At 37.5% G+C, this 25931-nt stretch overlaps 3 protein-coding genes across 3 annotated transcripts; 2 read left to right on the forward strand and 1 right to left on the reverse strand.

Moving 5' to 3' along the window:
• Positions 1-305: 305 nt before the first annotated feature.
• LOC107587546 (tetratricopeptide repeat protein 37-like) lies at positions 306-17968 on the forward strand. The gene is made up of 38 exons (XM_016275361.1): positions 306-331; positions 383-458; positions 626-769; positions 910-1005; positions 1095-1203; positions 1696-1836; positions 2163-2264; positions 2386-2510; positions 3066-3152; positions 3278-3381; positions 3483-3609; positions 3713-3892; positions 4060-4184; positions 5094-5344; positions 5443-5545; positions 5684-5866; positions 5969-6113; positions 6202-6280; positions 6391-6452; positions 6540-6596; positions 6687-6755; positions 6854-6928; positions 7266-7407; positions 7877-7970; positions 8416-8493; positions 8596-8720; positions 8834-8957; positions 9056-9280; positions 10446-10518; positions 10618-10671; positions 10752-10863; positions 11471-11599; positions 11698-11822; positions 14436-14600; positions 14869-15021; positions 16755-16885; positions 17176-17225; positions 17949-17968. Exons 1-38 carry the CDS (start codon positions 306-308, stop codon positions 17966-17968), a joined length of 4266 nt encoding a protein of 1421 aa, XP_016130847.1.
• Positions 17954-20743, forward strand: LOC107587522 (tetratricopeptide repeat protein 37-like). The gene is made up of 3 exons (XM_016275340.1): positions 17954-18079; positions 18370-18499; positions 19622-20743. Exons 1-3 carry the CDS (start codon positions 18012-18014, stop codon positions 19697-19699), a joined length of 276 nt encoding a protein of 91 aa, XP_016130826.1. The 5' UTR covers positions 17954-18011; the 3' UTR covers positions 19700-20743.
• A 138-nt stretch (positions 20744-20881) lies between these two features.
• On the reverse strand, positions 20882-24708 carry LOC107587521 (protein FAM81B-like). Its single transcript, XM_016275339.1, has 4 exons — positions 24572-24708; positions 22600-22735; positions 21811-22006; positions 20882-21043 (listed from the first exon to the last, which is right to left on the reverse strand). The coding sequence occupies exons 1-4, from the start codon at positions 24598-24600 to the stop codon at positions 20910-20912; spliced, it is 495 nt and encodes a 164-aa protein (XP_016130825.1). The 5' UTR covers positions 24601-24708; the 3' UTR covers positions 20882-20909.
• Between the last annotated feature and the right edge of the window lie 1223 nt (positions 24709-25931).

Genomic DNA, 25931 nt, shown 5'->3' on the forward strand with positions numbered 1-25931 from the left:
GAACAGTGGTTCAACCTTAATTTTATGAAGCTCTTCAGAACACAAATTAAGATATTTTTGATGAAATCCTAGAGCTTTCTGACCCTCCATAGACAGCAACGGAGCTATCACAGTCAAGGTCCAGAAACGTAGCACCTCAATAAAATAGGCCATGTGACATCAGTGGTTCAACCGTAATTTTAGGAAGCTACGAGAATACCTTTTGTGCACAAAGAAAACAAAAATAATGACTTTATTCAACAATTTCTTCTCTTCCGTGTAGCGTCTCGACCAATCTGACACACTAATTTATACACTTAAAGGCAATGATCAGATTCTTGTTTCAGAACCAGTGATATATCTTTTTTTTTAAGATTACTTGATTTCTTTTCTGCGCTTGCAGCTCAGACAAAGCGAAATGTTTTGAAGTGAGCAAGAAGTTGGTGGAAGTCTATCAGTCGGAGAAGAACTATTTACAGGTGTGATCTTTAAATATAAGGACTTGATGTTACAACTAGATTTAAGATTTAAGTGGATATAACTTCACTGTCTGTTACCTACACAAAATAATCTACACATTATTTCCAAAGTCACCATCAGGCTTTATATCTGCATATGTGTGAAATGTTTGCTACTCTACCCATAGGTGGCCCGAGTGTGGAGGAGGTTAATCCAGGTGAGGGAGGCAGAGGAAGGGGTGGAGAATTCAGAGCTGCTGGAGCTGTGGAAGGAGATGACCAGACTCTTGCAGGACACGGTTGAGGATCAGGACAATGAGACTCAACAACACGTCAGTCGATTTCACCTGTCTCAAATACTGCTTTTTGAGAATTTTGTGGAAAAAAAGGGCTTTTTTTGTACGTGGCCACAATTTAGTGTCACCACATGCATTTTTACAAAGCTTACAGTGTGTATTTATTTGCTCCACAGCTGATATCAGCATTTGAAAGAGCTTTGCAATTGATAGATGTGCCCAGTGAAGCCCACAGGAGCCTTTCACAGGACTACATTAAATGTCTTTCCAAGGTTGGCAAGCTGTATATGCCACAATTATTGTAATATTTATCATAATAATGACTGGACCAAAGCAAATGTTTTATTTATGTATCCTGCAGCTTCCTCATGAGGTGGCCAAGCTAAAGGAAGTTTGTGATGCCACGCTGTCCCGCTATCCGACACACTCCTACCCTCTAGAGGCCCTCAGTGAGCACTACATCAGAACAGGTCAGTTTAGGTCAAATGAAGTCAATGGGATAAAAAAAAAAAACACACACACACAAAATTGGCAAATGCTGGATGGCCAGTAATTTTTTTTATACTCCTATTTCATTGTTTATCCTTTTTTTGGATCTACATTACAATTCATAAGTTTGGGGTCAGTAAGATTTTCTATAAAGCGCCAAATCAGCATATCAGAATGATTGGATCATGATCAAGAAGGATTTGTTAAAATACATGTATTTTTTTAATTCATTGAAATAGAAAACAGTTGTTTTTATTTGTAATAATATTTCATAATATTATAGTTTTTACTGTATTTTTAATCAAATAAATTGTCTTTATGAGACTTGTATCAGAAACATCATACTCTAAACTTTTGAACAATAATGTAAGTACAAGAATAATCCTGTTTCTGAAAACATAAAACTCATGTTGAGTATTTCTAAATAAACACAGCTCTCAGATAACTGATCTCGTCTCTGATGATCCTGGTAGGTGACTGCAGTGAGGAAGCTGCGAGCTGTTTCAGCCGTCTCTCGGAACTGGATCCAAACAACTCACACGCTCACTTTGGTCTTGGTATTAAAGCTTGTCAGGATAAAAAATATGAGGATGCCATCAAAAGTATTAGTCTAGGTGAGTTTATAAATACCATAAAGAATTCACAGATGTTTTGTGATTTGCTCCAATATGGATGGAGGTTATCAAAATTTTTCAAGCTTCTTGATAAGAATGTTTCAGACCAGAGGTCAAGTATATAATGCAAGAAATGCAGTGTATCAAATTAATAGAATGCATTTCTTGATTCATTTTGATAACTAAAAATGTGTTTTAATAACTCTTTGATTTTTGTTCATGTTCAGCTATACAACATTAATTAAACTCCTAGCAGTATCTAACTATACTGTACAATGTAAATCACAAATAATGTGTTTAACTCTTTTGTTGTGTTTTTCCTGCAGGATTGAAGCGTATGCGCTCCTCCATCATTGGCTGGTATAATCTTGCTCTGGCTCAACTAAAAATGCATAAATACTCTGACAGTGCCACAGCTTCCAGCCAAGGTACTGCATGATAAAAAAAACTACACATCTAAAACACAGCTAACATGATATCTACTCAATCAGCTGCACTAACAGGGTGGAAAAGGGCTGTTCTCAGAAATATTCTGTTTTGTGTCTTCAGGGCTGAAGTCGAGTGTGGGGAACTCTGATGATTGGACTCATAAGCTGCAGAGGTTGAAACTAGAGGCTCTGGTAAGGACAGGAAGAGACCAGGATGCTGAGGAAGCTCTGCAGATCCTTACACAGGTATCGTTTTAAACCAAAGACTGACACAGATCTGCAGTCTAACAACAGATTTTTTTGAAAGAAGTCTTAAAAGCTCACCAAGGTTGCATTTGATCAAAAATACAGTGAAACGGTATTATTGTAAAATATTATTACAATGTAAAATAGCTCTTTTCTGTTTTAATATTTTAGTTTATTCATGTGATGGTAAAGCTGAATTTTCAACAGATATTACTGCAGTCTTCAGTGTCACATGATAAATCAGTTTAATATGCTGATTTGGAACTAAATAAACATTATGAATAATTACGAATGTTGAAAACATGTTGAAAGATGTTGTGCTGCTTAATAATTTTGTGGAAACACAAAAATACATGTTTTATTTAATAAAAAAAAAAATTCTTTGATGAACAAAGTTCACAAGAGCAGCATTTACAATTCACAGAGTAGCATTTTTACAATTTAATACATCCTTGCTGAATAAAAGGTTTCATTTCTTAAAAAAAGATAAATGAATATTAATAATTGTTTGATGGTCTATTTGATTTACATAATGTTCATGATGACTCCTTTTAGATTTCAGATGCCAAAAATGACCCAGTGCTTTTAGCTTTGAAAGGAAGAGCTCACTTGCAAAAAGGCCAAACTGAGGAAGCATTTCAGGTGAAACATTTTCTTTTAACAGGAAAGGAATTACTGGAATTTAATCTTCAAATAACACGATAGATTAGATGTTTAAAAAAACCCAAAGTAGACCAGATCTTGTTTAAATGAAATGATCCTTACAGGTTTCAGCTGAGCTGCTGAGCTCTCACCCAGGATCTGTGGAAGGTCTCACTCTGAAGGGGCTGGTGCATGTTGCGAAAGAACAGCACAAACAAGCTGAAGAAAGGTGTGAAACCCCTTCTAAACACACACACACATGCAGTATAAAAACCCGAAATAGATTTAAACACTAAACACTGATCCTCTCGTCTTATCTTTGTCTCACAGCTTTCTAGAGGCTTTATCCGGTAGCCCAGATAATGGGGAGTTGTTCTTCCTGATGGGGCGCCTGTTCTGGAACATGGGAGAGGAAATGCGAAGGGATCGCAGCAAAGCCCATACACATTTACTCAAGGTCAGCAATATCAGACCTTATGCTCTTTATCCTTGCATATAGACTCCAGAGTCTTTTCTCTTGGAATAGAAATAAGTGATGACTTGTTTTCTGTTATTTTAAGGCTGCTAAACTGGACCCGTATCTCGGTTCAGTGTTTCGTTTTCTGGGTCATTACTATAGAGAGGTGGCAAAAGATCAGGGCAGAGCCAGAGGCTGCTATAAGAGAGCGTTTGAGCTGGATTCCTCTGATGCAGAGTCTGGAGCGGCTACTGTAGACCTCAGCATGGAGCAGGGGGACATGGTGAGTGTTAAAAGTCTTGTAATCCAAGATGGTCCCATTGAGGGTATCCCTTGCTTATTTTTTTCCCCCTTCAAAGTTGCAACAAGAACTTGTTGTAGATGCTGTAGAAGACACAGAGTTCCTGTAAAAGTGGTTTATTGACTGTGTGTTGTGTTCTCTGCTCTTAGGACTCGGCTCTGACTGTTCTGCAGTCTGTAACAGAGAGAGCCACTCCTGGCTCTGCTAAATGGGCCTGGATGAGGAGAGGGCTCTACCACCTCAAGATTGGCCAGCATCAACAGGCCATTGCAGAGTAAGTGAATTGATTTCACCTATAAAGCATAAGTGGTAATAAAATTTGTTTAACTGGGCCTGGATGGTGAGCTCAGCAGATATTTTAAAGATCTTATTTAATGTAGCTGCGTTAACATTGGCAGTTATAACGATGCAAGACGTTAATAGGGTTTTCTAAAATGTTATTAATAGTAGGCCTATATAATTGAATTACATTCTCAGTATTTTGTGCCATTTGGAAATATATTAAACTTTTGTCATCATCATTTACTCACCCTCGTGTTGTTACAAACCTGTATGAGTTTCTTTCTTATGTTGAACATAAAAGAAGATATTTTGAAGAATGCTGGTAATCAAACAGTTGATGGTCCCTATTGACTTATTTCTTTCCCTACTATGGAAGTCAATGGTTACCAACAACTGTTTGGTTCTTCAAATGTCTTCATAATATCTTCTTTTATGTTCAACATAAGAAAGAAACTCATACAGGTTTGGAACGATGTAAGTAAATGATGAGTAAATGATGACAATTTTCATTTTTGGGTGAAATGTTCCTTTAAGAAAATAGCTTTTGAATTCAACTCCTGAATTTGAATTAAGGTAGCACATATTTGCTAAACATTTTAATACTTGTTTAATGTTTGGAATTTTGTTTTATTCATTTAATTGTTTTTCATAAATTAGCCTTCATTTCATAGACCAGATTGGAAGAAGAGTTCATTTCCCAGAATCCCACAATTAATTTAGCCTTCAAGACCCACTTTCTCCAGAGAAGACTTCACCAAAATTTAAATGTGGGGGTTAAAAATGTTTAGATAATAAAATGTAAAGATGTTAAGTATATGGTTTATTTTATTTTATTTTCATATCTTAAGGACTTTGTACACCAAAAGTCTAAAAGTTAGCCATGATTCTGCTTTGGTTTTAGTCTGCAGGCGGCGTTGAGGGCAGATCCTCAGGATTGGGTGTGCTGGGAATGTTTAGGTGAGGCTTACCTTAACCGCAGGAGTTTCACAGCAGCCCTGAAAGCATTTGATAAAGCACATACTCTGCAGCCCACCTCCATCTATAGCCTCTATCAGACCGCTGCCATCAAACAGATCCTCGGCCGGTTTAAAGAGGCCGCTGCAGAGTACAGGCAGATCTTAGAGCAGGAGGACTACGTGCCGGCATTGAAAGGTTTGTGTGATTTGTGCAGTAATCTCTCAGGTTAATGACCATTTCATCCAGTATTCAAATTTATAGTGTTTCATAAAGCATCCTTATCATATTCTCAGGTCTGGGTGAATGCTTGCTAGCCTTGGCTAGAAGTGCACTTGATGACTATCTTGATGGAAGAGCTGTAGATTTGATACAGAATGCCATCCATTACCTTTTCAGGTAAACAGGAAGGTGCACTGGGTAAAGGGAATATTTGTGTTTTATTTTGTGAAGTGGTGTCTGACCATGTGAGATGAGTTGGATGGATGTCATCCAGCAGGTACTGATCAAATCTCAATCTTTGTTTCAACATTCCAGAGCTTTAAAGCAAAGGCCAGACCTGTCGTGTCTGTGGAAGTTACTAGGTGATGCCTGCACCACCTCCAGAACTGTGTCCCCAAACCGAGCCAAAGTGCTGGTGCCTGGAGCTCTATGTGGAATGGATCCACTTGATCAGGGCCATACACTGGACCAGAGACAGCTCCTCACTCTAGGAGAAAGGTAAAAGAGTAGAACCATATTAAACTAAATGGCGAAGAGAAGATTGTGGGCCTTCCCATAAAATAAAAAAAATTAAATAATAATATTCCTATGTTTTACCAGGTGCTTTGGTCGTGCTTTGAAACTCATGCCGGAGGCCCCTAGTCTGTGGTGTGACCTTGGCCTGAACTACTACCACCAATCCAGACTGCTCAGCTGCCTCAATCCTGAAGAGGATCAGCAGCCTCTGCTGGAGAAAGCCATACAGGTACATGACCTGATCTGGGATCAGTCATTTGTAATGCTTTCATGAAGATGTGTTAACAGGCTGCTTTGGTTTGGCTCTGTTCTGACAGTGTGTGAAGAAGGCGATCATGCTCGACAGTGCAAATCACACATACTGGAATGCCCTCGGGGTGGTCTCCATGGCAAAGGGTAGATAAAAATATACATTTGATGTGCATAATCGCATTAGTCTGGATTATATAACGGTGTTGTGATGGACTGTTCTTGTGTTAATTGTATATTCTGCTTTTATATTTTAGGAATAGAAAACTTTGCACTTGCACAACACTGCTTTATCAAATCGGTAAAAGCGGAGTCAAATGTAAGTAATGCAAGAAAAATAAACTCTTTCTTCACTTTTTAAACATTTGTTTTGATGCAACTAATGTATCTCCTGGTTATTTTTCAGAATGTGGTTGCATGGACCAACCTTGGTGCTTTGTATCTGAAGAAGGGAAATATAGAGGTAATATGATTTTTGTCAAGTTATTAGCTTGACTTCACATGATTTAGAGAACCACGCTGATAGTCCTTTTTCTACATTATTTTTTTTTAGCTCTCGCATGAAGCTTTTAAGATTGCTCAGTCTCTAGAACCCCTCTATGTGAACTGCTGGATCGGACAGGTAGACTTTAGTTCAGACCGATAGTTCACATAACATCCAGTGCCCTTTTTTATTCAAGTATGACACACAGAACATCTAACTTTTTTCTCATTATACAGGCCCTGATTGCTGAGTCAGTGGGCAGTTATGACACCATGGATCTTTTCAGACACACCACAGAACTGAGCACTCATGTATGTCTAATCACTTCTGAAATATACACAGTTATTCAAAAGTTTGAGGTCTGTACGCTTTTTAAAATAAGTTTCTTATGCTCTCCAAGGCTGTATTTATTTGTTTAAAAAACAGTGATATTGCAGTAATTACAATATTACTGTAATATTAATTCAATTTAAATGAGCTGTTTTCTATTTGCATATATTTTTAAATGTAATTTATTCCTGTGATGGCAAAGCTGAATTATCAGCAGCATGTACTGACCAAAACTTTTGAACAGTTGTGTAGTTTTTTGTTTAGGTTCAGATTATTGATCAATGTTCTACTTGCAGTAACATGTTTATTTGATATTAGACCGAGGGAGTGAAGGGTTATGCATATTGGGTTTGCTCCACACTGCTGGACAGGAGCAACAGAGACTCCGAGATCTACCTCTACAACATAGTCCAGATGAACGCTGTCTCTGCTGCCCAGGTGGCTCTGAGCAAGTACACCGGTATGAGAAGAACACAAACACAGCATACTGTTTTAAGATATTGCAAGAGTATTTATGGGTCTGTCATTTATTGTCTGATCTCAAACAATTTTGTTAAATAAAAAAAAAATAATAATAATACAATATTGTCTTTAACCAAAGTTAAAAGTAAGTTTCTTTGTCTCACTCATATAAAAAAAACAACTAATACATAATATATATCTGTTACCATTATGAAGTATGTAAATATATTAATATGGCACTATATGCATGTTTTATAGACCAGGCTAAAAGGATATTTAGCCTGAAAGCAGTTAAAGACCCCTGATATATAGAATGATTTCACCAGGAATGCAGGTGGAATGGCTAGATAAAATAAAAAATGTGTTTCTCCCTAAATATTAAGGAAATGATCCATGTGACAATGACAAATTATTTAAAGATGAAGCGAGGTAATGAAGCTCAGTGTGCTCTCTTTGTTTCACACCAGAGAGGGTTCAGACAGACCCAGATGCCTTCATCATGCTCGGATACCTGAACACACACCTGCAGCTGAGGAAACAGGCCACTGAGGCATATCGCAGGTTTGCCACCTCTAGCTATTTATACATTTGGAAATTCTGCCCAGCCAGATGGACAGGAAGTCTACTTGACAAATTTGAAACCGTAAATTTGAAACTGGAATTAATAAAAAGTAAAATTATTGATTTTTTTTTGTAACATCACAATTTTTTTTATATTAGGTCTTTTATGTTATGCTCCAGGCCCAATTGTATTATCACATTCAGCATGAATTAATGTTCATATATATATATATATATATATATATATATATATATATGCATTTTTTATATTTTTATGTTTTTTTTATATTTGACATGAAACTTTTTTTATGATTTATAAAAATACATATATATAGTTCATATTTATTAAAAAATTAATGCCTAATATTTGCTGCTGAAAGTTTCTGACACTGATCTGGACCACACTGGTATTAAATCATTCTTGGATATATTCTGTTCTCCAAAGAGCTGTCGAGTTGCTTCAGGCATCCCCTCACACAGATAAGCTCAGCTTTGCTCTGAGGGTTTATGGACGTGCACTCAGGTAAAACTCACTTCGTACAACTATGCCATCAGTCATTTCATCTACAATGCTATTAGATTTTATTAGTGCGAAATAATGTTTTTTTTCTTATGTTGCTGTCAGTGATGATGGACGGTGGGAAGAAGCAGTGCGTATTTATTCCTCCACACCACTAGAGGAGCTGCATGATCTCATTGGGCTGGCGCTTGCCTATTTCAGAATCGGTCGCATGCCAGAAAGTGTTCAGGGTGAGCAGTCATTGCCATTTCGCGATTGTTGACTGTTACCATCAATGCCTTCTGAAAGTACTCAAGCATGTGATTGTGTATGTTTCTGAGGGTGTTTGTGTGCCTATTTCCAGCCTATGAGAAAGCCCTCGCAGTTGCCTCTAGCGAGAAGGAAAAGGCCTGTATACTCACTGCACTGGCCCTGATACAGCACAGGCTGGGCAACATTGATCATGCCAAAACTCTTCTCTTCAAGTGGTAACATAATGACTCAACTGTCTCAGAGCAACACGCTTTCTGCTTTAGCCATCAAAAGCAAAGCCTTTCTCCTCTTGTTTATGTTTGTGTGTGTGTAGCTCCATGCTGAAAGAGCCTGTCTCAGAGAGTCTGCAGTGTCTGTGTTCTCTGGGTTTGGTTCATGGGGAAGTGACCCTGGCAAGTGCTACGCTTACTGAGCTGCTAAAACTGGGGGAACATGTAGGAGGCGCTGTGGAGGAGCGTTGTCTGCTCACTTGCACCCTGCTGGCCCTGCAGGGCAACTATAGCGGCGTACACAGGGAGGCTGCTAGGGCTATACACAGGTAATTTATAATATTTAGAGATACGGTGTCTCCTAATTTGATACAACGTGATAAAACAACAAGAATCTATTTCTTTTGCTTAATCTGAGTTTTTGTTTTAGCAAAATGCAACAAACAATACTATAAATTATCATTGTCCAAAAATCTTTCTTCGCATATCTATTATATAGTATATTAGTATTTTAAAGCAAAAGTACATATTATATTAAGTACGATTCATTTTAAGATATCCGATATGTCTGATTACCTGTAATTTTGTTGCATAGCATCTTTCATCATGATTCCCTCCTGAAAAATAAGTGAATTTATTAGTCTTTATATTATTAAATTAATACTTTCATACGTCAAAGGACACATTAAATTGATCAAAAGTGAACTTCCTGTTCATGAAAGAATCCTGAAAAATGTAGCATGGTTTATAAAAAAAATAAAAAATGAAGCAGCAAAACTGTTTTCAATATTGACAATAATAATAAATGTTTCTTGAGCAGCTAATCAGCCATACTAAAATGATTTGGAATGACTGCTGAATATTGAGCTTTGGTATCACAGGATTAAATTACATTTTAAGATATATGTAAATAGAAAGAAGTCATTTTAAATTGTAATAGTATTTCACAATATTACTGTTTTTACTGTATTTTTGACCAAATAAATGCAGCCTTAGTGAGCATAAGAGACTTATTTAAAAAACATTACAAATCTTACTGACACCAACATTTATTATTATATTATATTATATTATAAAATGGCTAGTTGTTGCAGAAAAATTGCTTGGAGCCAGATTGAGATCAAAATAGACTTTTAGTTGTTGCTGATCAGCTGAAGCCCGGACTCTTCACTTATTGAATATTTGTTATGTCTTGTTGAGTAGGGAACTGAGGACTTTAATTAAATTAAATGCTTCTCTTTATTTGTCCAATAGCAAGTGACCTTTCAATGTCCTCCTTTAATCTACATCCTACAAAGGTTTGAAAACACTCAAATGCTATTAAAGGGAAGATGCTTTAATCTAATTAAGCTCAGGTATGAATCGTTGCCTTTGGTTAATTAACCCAAATGTCAAATGAGGTACCAGAACACACCAGAATAACAAGAATTCTTCTTTTTCTTCTGTGAGCCATTTTTTATTATAAATATGTGTTTGACATCTGCTATGTTGTAGGAACCCAGGAAATCCTTCTCTCTGGGCTCTTCTCTCCAGACTGGTCCCACAGTACTGCCCCAACAAAGCCAAAGTAAGTATTCTCACATCGGCTTTTGCACATATTTTAGGAGAAAGGGAATAGTTCACCTGTTATGAAAGTATTGACCATAAGTGTTCTTATTTTCATCAGGGAGGTGCTGTGGCTGGCAGTGTGGCGTGTCATGCCAGCTTGACGCTTGGAAAGGTAATTTAACATTTGTGGATGGATGAACTCTTGTGTCAAGTTCTGTGTCCATTAAAGAGTTAATCTCTTTTCATCTGTAGAGGGCGTTGCTGTACAGTGGAGTGAATCAATTGGCCTCAGGCCGGCACTCTGGTGAGGACAGAAGACACAACGCTCTGAAAACAATCCAGAGAGCTGTGCTGCTGTGCCCAGGTAAACGGAGTAACAGTCAGACACTCTGGATCAGTTCTGAAGTTAGCTGCTGAACAAGTTACTAACTCGACGATTTGAAAGATTCAAAAACAGACTTTCCAAGACCCATATCTCATAATTCCCTAACACAGACTAATAGCAGACTTCCAGACCAAGACTAGACCCTTTGAGGCCCAGGACACTGACCAAGATGTCTTTCCAGGAAGTCAGTTCTCTTAGTAAAATGTCATACTGTAATAGTGACTTTAAAGTGTGGGACCCTTGAAATATACAAACCAGAATTTATGCCAGAGTTGTAATGAGTTTTGGCTTCTTGTTCAGGAAGGTTATTAATGCAGTTTTGGACAGAACACAGTCTTCTATAACCCTAAAACGATTAAAAAATATTCAATTTGGATAGTAAGAACCTTGCATTAAACGTGTCAGCAGGAGTATTTGCCAAGTGTAATGCAGAGAGGCCTATGTGAAATTTTGAGATGAGAGAGGAGACACTGAGACATCGATATATCAGCCAGATGAAAGATTTGTCTGCTGCCTAAGTCGGATGGCAGTGATTCAGTGATGGATTGATGTGTCCTCTGTCTTTCTCTCTGTATGACAAATGCAGATGATCCTGCTGGGTGGGCGGGGCTAATGGCTGCCTGTCACACAGAGAACACTGCATGCTTACTCCAAGGCTCCGCCCCTCGCAGAGAAGATCTGGAGAGGGCGCACATGACTCTGGTGTCTGAAAAAGGTCAGTGAGACTTGAGAATGTCATGTCAGTGTATTTGAATATATGCTGATGGGAGCATGGTTTTAAAACTATGTGCTGTATGTACGGTCTGTTCTCAGTGAAGGGCCTGCAGGCAGAGGATGGGCTCTTGGCTCAGGCTCTGGAGGGATGGGTGCTGCAGCAGGCCGTGACTGGACTCAAACAGAGTGGCCAATATGACCAGGCAGAGACTCTCTGCTCCCAGGTACACACACACACACACAAACACACGCATGCTTTCTCTTTCTATGTCACGCTGTCCCCTACTGATGAGTCTCTCTTGTGTGAATCGGGCACAGGTCCAGACACAGACGGGCTGACCTGTTCTTGGGTTTCAAAGCAGAACAGTTTCATGCGCTGACACGGCACCATCTGTCTAATATCCATATATTGTGGCTGTCTATCTACTCATAATGCTTGAGCTGTTCTCCTTTGAAGTGTATTTGTAGAACAGCAGTGTCCAGTATTGCTCCTGAAGGGCCAATGTCCTAGCCAATGAAAATTCATGATACTGCATTTAAAATCTAAATGAAAAATAGTATATGTAAACTATATGATTTAAACTAAATCGGCAGATTTTGTAATGCTCGTGAGAGATGACAGTCACTACATGCTTCTCACAGTGAATGGCTGCTGCCTGCTGTTTGATGCTTCTCGTTTGCATAAATTTGAGCTTTTCCCAACAGTTAGATGCTCTTGGTCGCTCTAAACAGGTTCTTCAATTCACTGTCAATCCCATAGCTCCAGTACAAAAGAGTTGAAACTCTGCTCCACTCACTCGTTGCCAATGGACACATACCGCAAAACTTGAAATAGAGGTGTCAGACGAAGGAAACATTGAATATGTACAGTGTCGGGGGCCTCCAGGAACACGGTTGAAAACCACTGATCAAACTTAACTGGTTTTATACAACTCAAAATGCTATTTTATGTCAGACTGCATTAGGTTTCACTAATGAAAGTATTTGTTAATGGTTAGATCGAAGTGGATCTTTAAAGGAGTCATGAAATGCCTTTGTTTTTTATTTTGTACTGTTCTCTGAGGTCCACTTATAATGTTATCAAGATTTTTACATCAAAAACTTAATTTAGAAGTAATAGGCTATTTTCTGTTCTGTTTTTAACTCCCCTCATCTGAATGCTCTGTTTGAATAGGCTTGGTGGATTGAAGTATAAAAGAGTTGAAACTCTGCTCCACTCACTCGTTGCCAATGGACACATACCGCAAAACTTGAAATAGAGGTGTCAGACAAAGGAAACATTGAATATGTACAGTGTCGGGGGCCTCCAGGAACACGGTTGAAAACCACTGATCAAACTTAACTGGTTTTATACAACTCAAAATGCTATTTTATGTCAGACTGCATTAGGTTTCACTAATGAAAGTATTTGTTAAGATCCAGACAAAGGAAACATTGAATATGTACAGTGTCGGGGGCCTCCAGGAACACGGTTGAAAACCACTGATCAAACTTAACTGGTTTTATACAACTCAAAATGCTATTTTATGTCAGACTGCATTAGGTTTCACTAATGAAAGTATTTGTTAATGGTTAGATCGAAGTGGATCTTTAAAGGAGTCATGAAATGCCTTTGTTTTTTATTTTGTACTGTTCTCTGAGGTCCACTTATAATGTTATCAAGATTTTTACATCAAAAACTTAATTTAGAAGTAATAGGCTATTTTCTGTTCTGTTTTTAACTCCCCTCATCTGAATGCTCTGTTTGAATAGGCTTGGTGGATTGTAGACTCAAAAGTAAACGCCCACTGCTATGATTGGCTAATAGTTGTGTATGTTTGACAGCCTACGTCCTTTACAAATGGACGCTGCTGTGATTTATGTTAAAACGCATAAATACTCATATCAAACGCAATAGTGATCATGTAATAAAGACAGTTACTCACACTTGTGTGTTTTGCGACATTACTGCCGGATCCAATATAGTCGGCGCAGCATCATCTTTTAGTTTCAATCTTTGCCTTGTGTGTAAACGAATCCATGGTAAAATGCAGTGAACAAATGACCAAGTTCTTACTGACGTGGTCTGGATCTTCAGTAAAAACATACTTCATCCACTTTTTCCTAACGTTGTGATCAGAAGAAAGGCAATGCAAAGACTGTTTCCCTCTCCCACAACTTGGCACTGCACAGCGTCTTGTTATCTTTGGAGCCATCTTTTATCATTTGGTTTCTGTGCATTCACCTCTCTCGTAAACACTACATGTACAAATCGGTGGGCTGGGCTAAACAGGCAGCGATGTAAAAGCAGGCGTTGATCTTCTTCTGCGGAGGCAGTGTTTAGCCACAAACCTTTAAGGTAACAATTACCATTTTAGTGTTTACCGTTTTCAGTGTTGCAATTCTAGAAAGTCTCCTGAGCATGACGAAAAAAATATACATTGAGTGATATACAATTCATATACATCATATACAATTTGAGTCACAAGTCTTTTAAAGGTATAGAAAAATATGTTTAAAATTATGTACACTCACATGACTCTAGTCATATCAGTGGCTTTGAAAAAGCTCTTTTATTTACCCACCTTCCCCCACTCCTGGTGGCCACCATGTTGAGATCATGACATTTGTGTTTTGCAAGTTTAATAGCACAAATATCAGACAAGCTTAACTCAAATTCTGATATTTTCCTTGGAACATCATCATATGTTGCACACCAGTCAACCTGTGGTAATGATAAGACATTAAAGCTGGTAAGAAGCAGAGAAGCTTATCGTACTGGCTAGGAAGTAACACTTAAACATGTAATTACTTTATGCCCATTTAACTGTTTGTATACTTTCCTCTTCCTCTCTCAGGTTCTGAGTGTATCTCCAGAGCAACCTGTGGTGTTCCTGATGTTAAGGCAGGTTCAGTGCGAGCGCCTCCTGTTGTCTGATGCCGGTAACTGTGTTCCTCCTGCGGTGCTGGATCAGCTCAGCGCTGCTGTCATGGCCAATCACACATCTGTGTCCGCCTGGCATGTATGTACATTCAGCATCTCACTGAGGAGAGCTTGTTGTCAAGATTGATTTCATAGTGAAAGTCAATGTGAATGTGCATCTTGCTATGTTATATGTATTTAATTTTAAATGCTGCCTTTTTGGTTTCCCCTGGTCTGAATGTGTTTCACGCACTTTATTAAATCACACAGGAGATTTTCAATGAAACCAACAAATGTTTTTATATTTTATATAGAAAGGAGGTTTAACCAGGTTTACTCATTGTTAATTTGATCTTGCTGTCTCTCAGTGGTTGGCAGAAGTGTACCATTCTCAGGGTCTGCTGGCTCAGGCCTCTGTGGCATATAGACAGAGTCTTCAGCTAGCCTCTCAGCTCGGTGACCACATTGGAAAGATGAGCAGTCTGCTCCAACTAGCCCTGCTGGCACTCATGCCATGTTTGGTGAGTACCAGATTAATCTTGTACAGGGAAGTTGGAAAAAATGGGCACAGATATCTCAGACACTTTTTTATACTATACAGTGTGGCCTGAATGACTTAAATACTTTTTTGTATTTAAACACAGAAGTAAACAGACAGATTTTGAAAAAAAGTAAATAATATAAAAAATATATAATATAATATAAATTGTCGATATATCTCTGTGTGTGTGTGTGTGTGTGTGTGTATATTTATGTATTAAGTTTAAATGTCAAACACAAAGTCTACAAATGGTCTCAGACTTCAGATTCAGCTGCTTCCATTTTGTCACCTTCAAGCAGTAACTTAATTTACCTGAATATTAATGACTGAAGAAAAATGCAGAATTGTTAAAGTAGCACGGCTTTCTTTGTGAAAATAGATTTCTTTTGTTTGCTGTGCTTTCGTCTAATAGTTCTTCTTGTAGATGGAGTACCTCTAGACAGCTGTCAAACCTTGCAAATCCCAAGTCTTTACGTTAGATCAGAGGATGTGCAGTGGGATTTCAAACACAAATATATGGCAGCCGCAGTCTGAATCCTGTCCTGTTAGACAGAGAGGAACGGTTTACTCAGGGTAGATTCAGCTCATAATAACTCATGAGATCACCGTGTGATAATCCTGCAGTCTTCATAAAACACTGACTGGATGGATGAACAGCTATGAAAAGTTGTTCAAACAAGCATGTACTGTAATATGGCAGACAATCATGCGGCAAACCTGATGAAAGAAAGGAGTCCTATTGTAGTGTTGTTGACAGACTAATAGTGGAAAGTTAAACACAAGGTTATCAGACCACTCTGTGCTCATTCCAATGTGTTTAGTTAATTTAACTTTTAATTATAATTCCATAAAATACCATTTAAAAATTTGGGGACAGTAAGATGGTGTTTTGAAAGCAATGAATAGTTTTATTCAGCAAGGATGCATTAAATTGATCAAAAGTGACAGTAAAGACATTTTAAAGACATGTTATAAAATATTTCTATTTCAAATAAATGCTGTTATTTTGACATTTGTATTCAGCAAAAAAACTCTGAAAAAATAAACGTATCGCAAATTAACACAAATGTATAGCAGCACAATAGTTTTCAACATGAATAGTAAAAAGAAATTGGAGTAATGGCTACTGAAAAGGCAATCACAGAATTGTTTTTATTTATATATTTATTGTGAATTCTAAATAATTTTTTACTGGATTTGTAATACATTTGGATACATCTGGTATTTTTCTTAATGTTTTCCTTGTCACATTTTAAATTAGTTTGTCTGCTAGTGTCTGTATGACCGCTAATAAAAATGGAAATTATTATTTTGGGCTAAGCCTTTTACAGCACCTTCATGGCATCTTTCTTGCACATTTCCCCCTTTTTTCTCTGCTTCCTCTTCCTCCCTCCCTTTTCTTTTTGTCTCCCCCCCTCCCCTCCATCCACTGTCAGCGTATTGCCTTCATTTTAGCTGACTGCAGCTTTGCCTGCTAAATTGAATTAGACACTTTGTGGCTAGCCTTTCATTACTTTTAATTAAAGCGTGTCAGCCTTCAGCGTATCCAGACTCCGGTCATATATTAGTCTGAACTTTGCCAGCTAAAATACATCTAAAATCCTTGTTTTAGAAGGTTTTTTAATTACTCATTCCATTGCACAAACTTTACAGGCCATTCTACAATGCAAGGAAACACTGTGTAAATATGTCTACTTGTACTTCTGACAACAGGCTGGTGTCTGTGTCTCTGAGTGGAAGGATCTGGTGTTGGAGGCCAGCAATGAAGTTTTAAAGATGGGCAGCTCACCAGTAGCTCTGCTCTTCCAAGCCTTACTGCAGTTCTCTATAAAGATGGGTGCCAGGTAGGGCCGTTTCACAAAGCACAAATTACTTTTTTGCCACTCTCTTGCTGCATATGTGAGGATTTTTGCATATAGCTTTAGTAGGGTTTTGTGTTCACATTGATTGTCACCATGACATTCAGTCAACATGTCAGATCAGTCATGCCACGTGTTTGTATTTCATTGTTTGCCTCCTCTTGGCATTGCATTCTTATTTAGTCTATTTAAATATGAAATATATCACCTTTATTCATGATATCAGAGGTTAAACTGGGTCCGGATCAAATTGATAATGGTTTGTTCTTCTACAGGGAAACCCGTCGCCTATTGGAGAAAATAGTTTATGCTTCAGCCTCAGGAGGTCAAATAAATGCTGTTATTTTGACATTTGTATTCAGCAAAAAAACTCTGAAAAAATAAACGTATCGCAAATTAACACAAATGTATAGCAGCACAATAGTTTTCAACATGAATAGTAAAAAGAAATTGGAGTAATGGCTACTGAAAAGGCAATCACAGAATTGTTTTTATATATTTATTGTGAATTCTAAATAATTTTTTACTGGATTTGTAATACATTTGGATACATCTGGTATTTTTCTTAATGTTTTCCTTGTCACATTTTAAATTAGTTTGTCTGCTAGTGTCTGTATGGCCGCTAATAAAAATGGAAATTATTATTTTGGGCTAAGCCTTTTACAGCACCTTCATGGCATCTTTCTTGCACATTTCCCCCTTTTTTCTCTGCTTCCTCTTCCTCCCTCCCTTTTCTTTTTGTCTACCCCCCTCCCCTCCATCCACTGTCAGCGTATTGCCTTCATTTTAGCTGACTGCAGCTTTGCCTGCTAAATTGAATTAGACACTTTGTGGCTAGCCTTTCATTACTTTTAATTAAAGCGTGTCAGCCTTCAGCGTATCCAGACTCCGGTCATATATTAGTCTGAACTTTGCCAGCTAAAATACATCTAAAATCCTTGTTTTAGAAGGTTTTTTAATTACTCATTCCATTGCACAAACTTTACAGGCCATTCTACAATGCAAGGAAACACTGTGTAAATATGTCTACTTGTACTTCTGACAACAGGCTGGTGTCTGTGTCTCTGAGTGGAAGGATCTGGTGTTGGAGGCCAGCAATGAAGTTTTAAAGATGGGCAGCTCACCAGTAGCTCTGCTCTTCCAAGCCTTACTGCAGTTCTCTATAAAGATGGGTGCCAGGTAGGGCCGTTTCACAAAGCACAAATTACTTTTTTGCCACTCTCTTGCTGCATATGTGAGGATTTTTGCATATAGCTTTAGTAGGGTTTTGTGTTCACATTGATTGTCACCATGACATTCAGTCAACATGTCAGATCAGTCATGCCACGTGTTTGTATTTCATTGTTTGCCTCCTCTTGGCATTGCATTCTTATTTAGTCTATTTAAATATGAAATATATCACCTTTATTCATGATATCAGAGGTTAAACTGGGTCCGGATCAAATTGATAATGGTTTGTTCTTCTACAGGGAAACCCGTCGCCTATTGGAGAAAATAGTTTATGCTTCAGCCTCAGGAGGCTCTGAAACAATAGCATCAGTGGCACGCTGGTACCTCCTGCGCCACCTGCATGCCAAAGATGACCTGGAGCTGATAGATGTGAGCAGTTGCATTCACTCGCTCTACTTGAAAACAAATGAGTAACTCAGGCTTGTGTTGCCCTTATCAGATTTGATTCCAATGTAATAAAGCATACTGAAAGTTCAGCTTCAGCTACCTACTATATTAAGATTAATATCTATTTAATACCTATAGTAATAGTGTTTCATTATCCATTTTGTTATTTTTAGTGCTGTCAAATGATTAATCGCCATTAATCGCATCCAAAATAAGTTTTTGTTTACATAATATATGTGTGTGTACTGTGTATATTTTAATATATCAACATTTACTATATATAAACATGACATATTTTTCTTAAATATATACATGCATGTGTGTATTTATATATACATAATATAAATATACATAGTACACGCACATATTATGTAAATAATTTTTTTTATTTTGGATGCGATTAATTTCAATTGATTGCACTAATTATTTTATAAATGTACTTTTTTTTTCAAATTGCTTCAACGGTTATTGTAATTGTCTGAATGGTAACTATTGGCCATCTAATACAGTTAATGAGATGAATGAACTACATTCACAAGCAAGTTTTTTTATATATAAGAATTATTTGTACCATTAAACATCCTGCAAATGTCATAGTAGCTTACAACATCACCAGTATCAAAAAAAAAAAAGAGGAACCAACCAAGTTAAACCAAAACCGTTTTGTTTGGATATTGTGGGATTTATGACTTCACACGGGCAAATACATTTTCATATGACTACCTCTAGAACATCGATGAAACATTTTACGTCATCGTACTATACGCCCCACCCACTGGCATTGAGTCTGATGCTTGTGCTTTTTCACTTTCTAACGTACTCCATGCGCTTGAGCTACTCCTGACAACAGGACAAATGGAAGAGTAAAGGAATACTTACTTTAATGCATTTGGTTTAAACAAAAATATTTGCGTCTGTAGAGCCTTCAGAAGGTCCCCAGCGTCATTTTATACAGAGGGTCAGAGTGAGGGTTCAAAACAATCATTTTTCAAATATATGACTGTTAAAGTGAATATGAAGTGAACCTCAAGTTACACATTAAAATTATTTTATAAATCTATGTCATGACCCCTTTAAGAATGGCATTGTGTTTTGGGCTTGTAGACTCTGTTGGTGAATGCAACAGCAGAAGGAGACAGCAGACTGGTGGATTTCCACAGACGCCTTTACCCATCCAGCTGAGACAGTCCACCATCCTCACATCCCTCAGGAGACCTGCATTTCACCATTCTTCTGCTTCATCTCTTGCACACTGAGCAGTTTACTCACCGATCAATATTTACAAATCTGAAAGTCTTTACATGACCACGTACATTTCATTATGTACGGATATATCTGCTAAGCTAATTTAAAAAGACACTTGATCTATATGAATGGCTCTTTTAATAGCAGTTTATGGTATAACTGAATTAGCCTATGCTCACTGTATTGCAATCACATGAGTGTTGATACATGAAAAATTACATTAATGATTCATTATTATTTTTATGTGCCTTCCCCAAAGTGACAGTTTTTCGCCATTATTATGATCACCACAAGGCTCAGCTGACTATACTAAATCTAATGCTATTGTGATTATGTAACTCAAAAGAGTCATTGCTTCGGATCCAAAATCACTATTGGGCACATTTGAAAGTGCAGCAGTGGGATATCTGCTCTTCAGATTGTCTGTTTATGGTCAGAGAAACCAAGAATTCAAATGAATTGCTTTTTATCTGACACATCATTATCTTTGCCCTACAGAAGCACTGGCAGAACTAATTAACCTCTGTTTTTCCTCACTGTCATTTCCAAATAACTGACTTTACTCATCTCTGCAGAACTGACCTACAGTCGACTGGGCTGATTGAGGGCTATTGAGTCCCAGAAATATTAAAGCACATATCCAAAACAGAAAAAAAGTGGGAAATAACAATAATTGTTTATCATGTTGGGTGTATTTATGCTTTGCAAGTATGCATTGTTGGCTTGGAAAATTAAATGAAAACAAAGCGATCTTGTTTGTTTATTCTAACATTCATTACAATCAATACTAGCCTGGGGACGTGCAGACAAACACAGAACAATTCATCTTCATAATCATTCAGTATTGAGCCTGCATGAGTATTGTGCTTCTTATATTGGATTTGTCGTAATTGTACCTTCATTGAATTTCATCAACTATGATTGTTCACTCAGAATCTGATTTTAAAGTCTGGTCCAGCAAAAAGAGATTTAAAGGAAATTACCTCACGACTAAAGCTGACTAAATCCTTATTTTTTCAATCCAGAAAACAAATGTAGAGCTTATTTCATTGTATTGTCCATCTGCCCACATTCTGCTGAATCATACTTGGTGTTCTCACACAGGTTGTATATTCCAGCATATTTGTCTTCTAAAAGAATGATCCAGTCAGGGCTCCTTCAGTCCATCCATGTTTCTCTGGATCTGTCTGATGTCTCGTTGGAGCTCTCCTTTGTCCAGCTTGGCTTTGGTGTTGCCAATGTGTCTCAGAGACGCAATGGCATCATGAACCGCATGGAACCCTGGCAAATATAATAGAGGAGATCACCTTCAGAAAGCTGTGGGAGCATTACCTCTGTGGCAGAAGTGTGTGTTAGATGTCTCATCAATAATGCATCACCTGCCTTCAGTCCGTCACAGGAGTCTCAAAGAGAATTTGAGAGCAGAAATCATGTACTACTGTACAGTACATTTCAAGGCCGGAGGTTACAATGATTGTGAATTCTTTGTTCTGTTTGTTTATTGAGGTTGATTTGGTATTTTGTACTGAATGCCTGGAAAACGGTGTAATCTGTCAATCCATAACTTTTGGAAACAGGAATGAAATATAGATAAGCTAATAAATGCCATATCTGCTAGGGTGGAAGATACCCAGCAGGCTTGTCTGTACATTAAGCTTCAATTGATGCCAAAATACTGATTAAGTCCCAATTTGGGCCTTGTTTTCTATTAGCACTTTAATTTTACAAGCAAACAGCCTGGAAAAACAGCCACAAGAGAGAAAAATTGGGCCGCTCATTTTGGTTGGTATTGCATGGCAGGCAGCTAGAAAAACAATCTTTCCAGTCTGGTTTTATGTGATGTGCTAGTTTACTGTTCAGATGTTGGCTTTCAATGATTTGTTAATTCAGAGGTGTGGGCAGAGAGGCACTAAATATGATGGCGTAAAAAGGTCTATATTATACTTCAGCTTTTCATATACAGTTTGGAGTCCAAACTTTTGAATGGTAGTTAACAAGTTGAGATGTTCTAAGGGCTTATGGTTATGTCATCCTAATGCAAGACTTGCCTGACTGGTACTCCCTCCTCATCTGCTCTAGTTCTTCTTTGAAGCACTGCTCCAAAGTGTTGATCTTGCTGCTGAGTTTGCTCTCTGAGCGCTTGGTCCTGTCAGAAGATCGCACCTTCTCCAACTGTGCCTCCAACCTTTCCAGATGACTAAAGAGAACAGCGATGTTCTCCTTTAGCTCGCTTTCCACTTCAACCTAAGTACATATTTTGCACAGATTATGTACATATAGTTTAACATGTTAATGGATATGACAATGTAAATTTATGCGGTATTGCCAAACTAGATCTGCTACACACTGCTGCTGCAGAGTAAGTAGTTTTCTACTACCAATAGATGCACAAACCTGCTGCTATGAGCATGTAAGATATGCTGCTGCATGAATAGATGTACATAAATACCATAGCAGACAGGTGGAGCTGGGGGAGGTGGAGGGTTTCTGAAGTCCACTGAACCAGACTATTTAAATGTTGAGCGAGAAAGCTTAATAGCTGCAGAATCAGCTGAGGCCAATTAGCTTGTGTCATGTAAATGATTTGATGCAAAGGACATATCAGTCTGTCCCATCTAGTGTTTAATAACTAGATGTTTAGCTATATACTGTATATATAAATTATATTTAATTAATTTATATAAGTATATACATAATTTACTAGTAGGTGTGCTCTCTCCAAAGGCCTTTCATTTGTAGTTTGACTTTAAAACCACAGACGTTATACCACAGTGATATTTCACTATGACAAAGCCCACTTGTTATATTTACTCAGAAAGACGCATTCACACATTTACCACTCTGTCCTGCAGCAGTGTGTGCAGCTGCTGGCTGCTCTCTGTGTGTGATTGGACTGTGGTTTTCATCTGCTCCTCTGCCCACTTCCTCAGTCTCACTGTCTGTTCCTCCACCTCCCTCAGACTACTAGAGATCCTGCATAAATATACATACATGCCACATTACATACTACAATTGCATTAATCTTCTATTGTATTAACTAATGCCATTAAGATATTGTGATTATGGCAAAGCTATGATATAAAATAAATTCCAACATCTTATGTTTACTGGAAATGTCAGGTCAGGTCAAGGCGTCTTTTTATCATTTAAATTTGACAAAACAATACCAATCAGTAGTATGATATTTTTATGTTACTTCTTTAGTATTTGCTGTTTTGTAACTCTTTTAAGTGTTTGTCAGAAATGTTCAATGGCTATATATAAACTGACTTTCAAAAATAACTCTACACTGAGGAATATTCATTAAAGTAAAAAGTGTGTCAACTAGCCCCGACCTCCTTTAATAAAGGTTAAATTGTGTCGAATAGACATCACTCTCACATTTGGGCTCATGCTAGTTCCCGGTTTCTTTCTCAATGTGTTTATTTGTCTTTGGCCCATATGCTTCTCTTCATGAGTCACTGTAAGCTATCTTGACCCAACACTATTACATAACAGGCCAAGCATAGCCAGCCAATTGTTTTGATTCTGTCACCATGAAAATACGTTTTCCACTGGGATCATGGGCAAGGCTCCATTTCAGCGTGCTGAAGCTGCCATCTGTGCTCCACAATGCAGTCAGGAGCTAATATTGTCGCTGAGATTGAGAGCATCACCTTGCACATGCCATGATGCCCATGTGGCAGCTCATAGACTGGCATTTGCACTATTTGGAGGCATATCTGGTGAGACATTGGTTCCCCTGGGAGCCATTTGGTGCTGAAACACCAGACACTTCTCATGTTTCCTATTTTCATCAGTCTCAACAGAACAAATCCTCCTGACAGCAGATTTGATAGAGTTGGAAAAGTATCGCAATAAGTGATGCCAGGGCTGTCAAGTCTCTTCACTAGTGCCCTTCACATAGAAATTTTATTAGAAGAAACTAGGGGCCTAAAATAGATTTCTGCAACAGGTCTGATTATTGTTTCTTTTATTAATTAGATATTAGCAGTCCCGCAGCCCAAACCACTTGAAAACATGTCTGCAAAGTAAAAATAAATGAAAAATTAAATTCACACTTCAGTATATTCCAGCTTGGCATGTCACATTTGGTTATATGAGACATGCAAGATTCAATAGTGTTTGGCCTTTTCGGTTTCTCATCTTTTCTCTTTTATTTTGAGCATGTCAAGGAGCCATGTTTTTCTTTTATTGCTAAATACAATAACATTTTAAAAATGCACAAGAACAAGTGCCAGAGTACAAAAAAATAAAAAACTAATAACATTCCATTTGAAGGAATTTTTTACACTATGTCAGCTGTAAAACAATAATTAATTTCTTCTTAATGAAACTTTCCATATCAAATACATTTTTGTACTGTATGAATACAATACAAACAAATTACGAATGGTTTCCTTGTCATTTTACAAGTCACAAAAGTAATCAGTATTTATTTCAAAATGCTCCAGCAGATGTTTTACAGTCAGTATATATTTTAAGTAATTGTTTTGTGAAACTTATCAAATTTAACTGCTGTTCAGAATTTGCACCAGTTCAAATCTTCAAAAAAGTTGTGTTGTGTTTTTAATGTCAATAAATAAGAATCAATTTTTGTATTGCATTGTTAATGGACATTGTTAATTGCCATTACTTGCATTGGTTAAGTGAATGACTCAATGACTCATAAAGACAGTCCACTAGTTTCATTCTTGAATGAATATTATACTCTCAAAAAGTAAAAATATAAAAGCTGTCACTGAGGTGGACCCTTTCGAATCTTACTAATATATACACACTTTAGGTATTTCACAAGTTCACGCTTACATATAATTAGCTGAAGTATGGTAATGCATATTTGATGTGCTGTCCGGGGAAGGGCTCCGAGCTCGAGGAAGGGCCCAAACCTAGAGTACCCCCCCAGCCCCCCATAAGTGTAGTATGAACTCGAAGTGAGGTGATGGGGTGGAGGAGGGATGCTGATAAACTGTCAACGCATAGAGGTAAGTCAGCTGTATTTATATCATGGTGCTGATTAACTTGAGTGCGCTCCACCTGTGTTAATTAGGCTAAGTATCTGACGCGCTCCTCCTGAACCTTGCTAATAAAACATCATTAATATGTAAGATAAGATACTTTAAGATACTAATAGGCACTGTTTAAGGGTAAATATGGTACAAAGGTGTTATAATTGTTAATTTTGCACCTGGATGTCTTTGCTGAGCTGTTTGACAATGTGAGTTATGATTTGAATGTGGTTCTCCAGTAGTTTTCTAGCAGACGACTCCATTAGGACTGAACCCTGAGTTGCACGTAGACCAGTCAGCACATCGTCCCTGATCTTCATGGCTTGTTCCAGTAGAATGCTCAGAGTGCGTTCCTGATTAGTCATGTGGCTCTCCATATGTCCTATAAGCATTTAATTCAAAACATAATTACACAACTAGCACTCATTTGCTAGAGCCCCATTTTTTTAGGCCTTTAAACATAAACAGTCAAGCCCACAGAGAGTTAAAGTAAAGTCTGGCAGTACAGAAGTTTTATTTTCAAAGGCTGGTCACCAGAAACTTAATTTTAAAATCTCTTCATCAAAGGCAAAACAGCCTGTTACATCTCATTACAGTGTAATGTGAACTTATTTGGTGTCATTTAATATTGTAAAATGTATAGTATAATTAGTAAACAGAGTCTGAGAATGCTTTACTTTATAAAAGAAACTACAGTAAACAGCCATACTGTCGAAATGAAGCTTAATCAAATGCCTTTTGAAGCTGCAAGAATGCAGCCCTGTTTTCTCTTACATTGCATTAAATGTAGTGCGCATAACTCAAGGGCTCCAGCAAACTACATCAACTATTGATTATCTGCCGCTGAGTACCGTTTCACTCTGATGCGCTCATATAGAGTATTCCTTTAGCAGCAAAAGAAAGTGTTAAAATGTGTATGCATGTGCTATATACAGTATATATATACTATATATATATATATATATATATATACAGTATATACACAGTATATATATAGTGCAAAGTTAAGTTGAAATCTTGACTTACTTGTGAACTGTTTCCTTGTAGTCTATGTTTGTTTAGTCTGATCTCTTAGCTACTGCATGGCATGTTCTGACAGGAGTGTGCCATTACTTGACAACTAGATAATGCAGACAATTTGCAAATATGGTATTTTAAAA

This window comes from Sinocyclocheilus grahami, unplaced genomic scaffold, assembly GCF_001515645.1.
Source record: "Sinocyclocheilus grahami isolate Dianchi unplaced genomic scaffold, SAMN03320097.WGS_v1.1 scaffold93.1, whole genome shotgun sequence".
In the NCBI taxonomy this organism is placed as follows: Eukaryota; Metazoa; Chordata; class Actinopteri; order Cypriniformes; family Cyprinidae; genus Sinocyclocheilus; species Sinocyclocheilus grahami.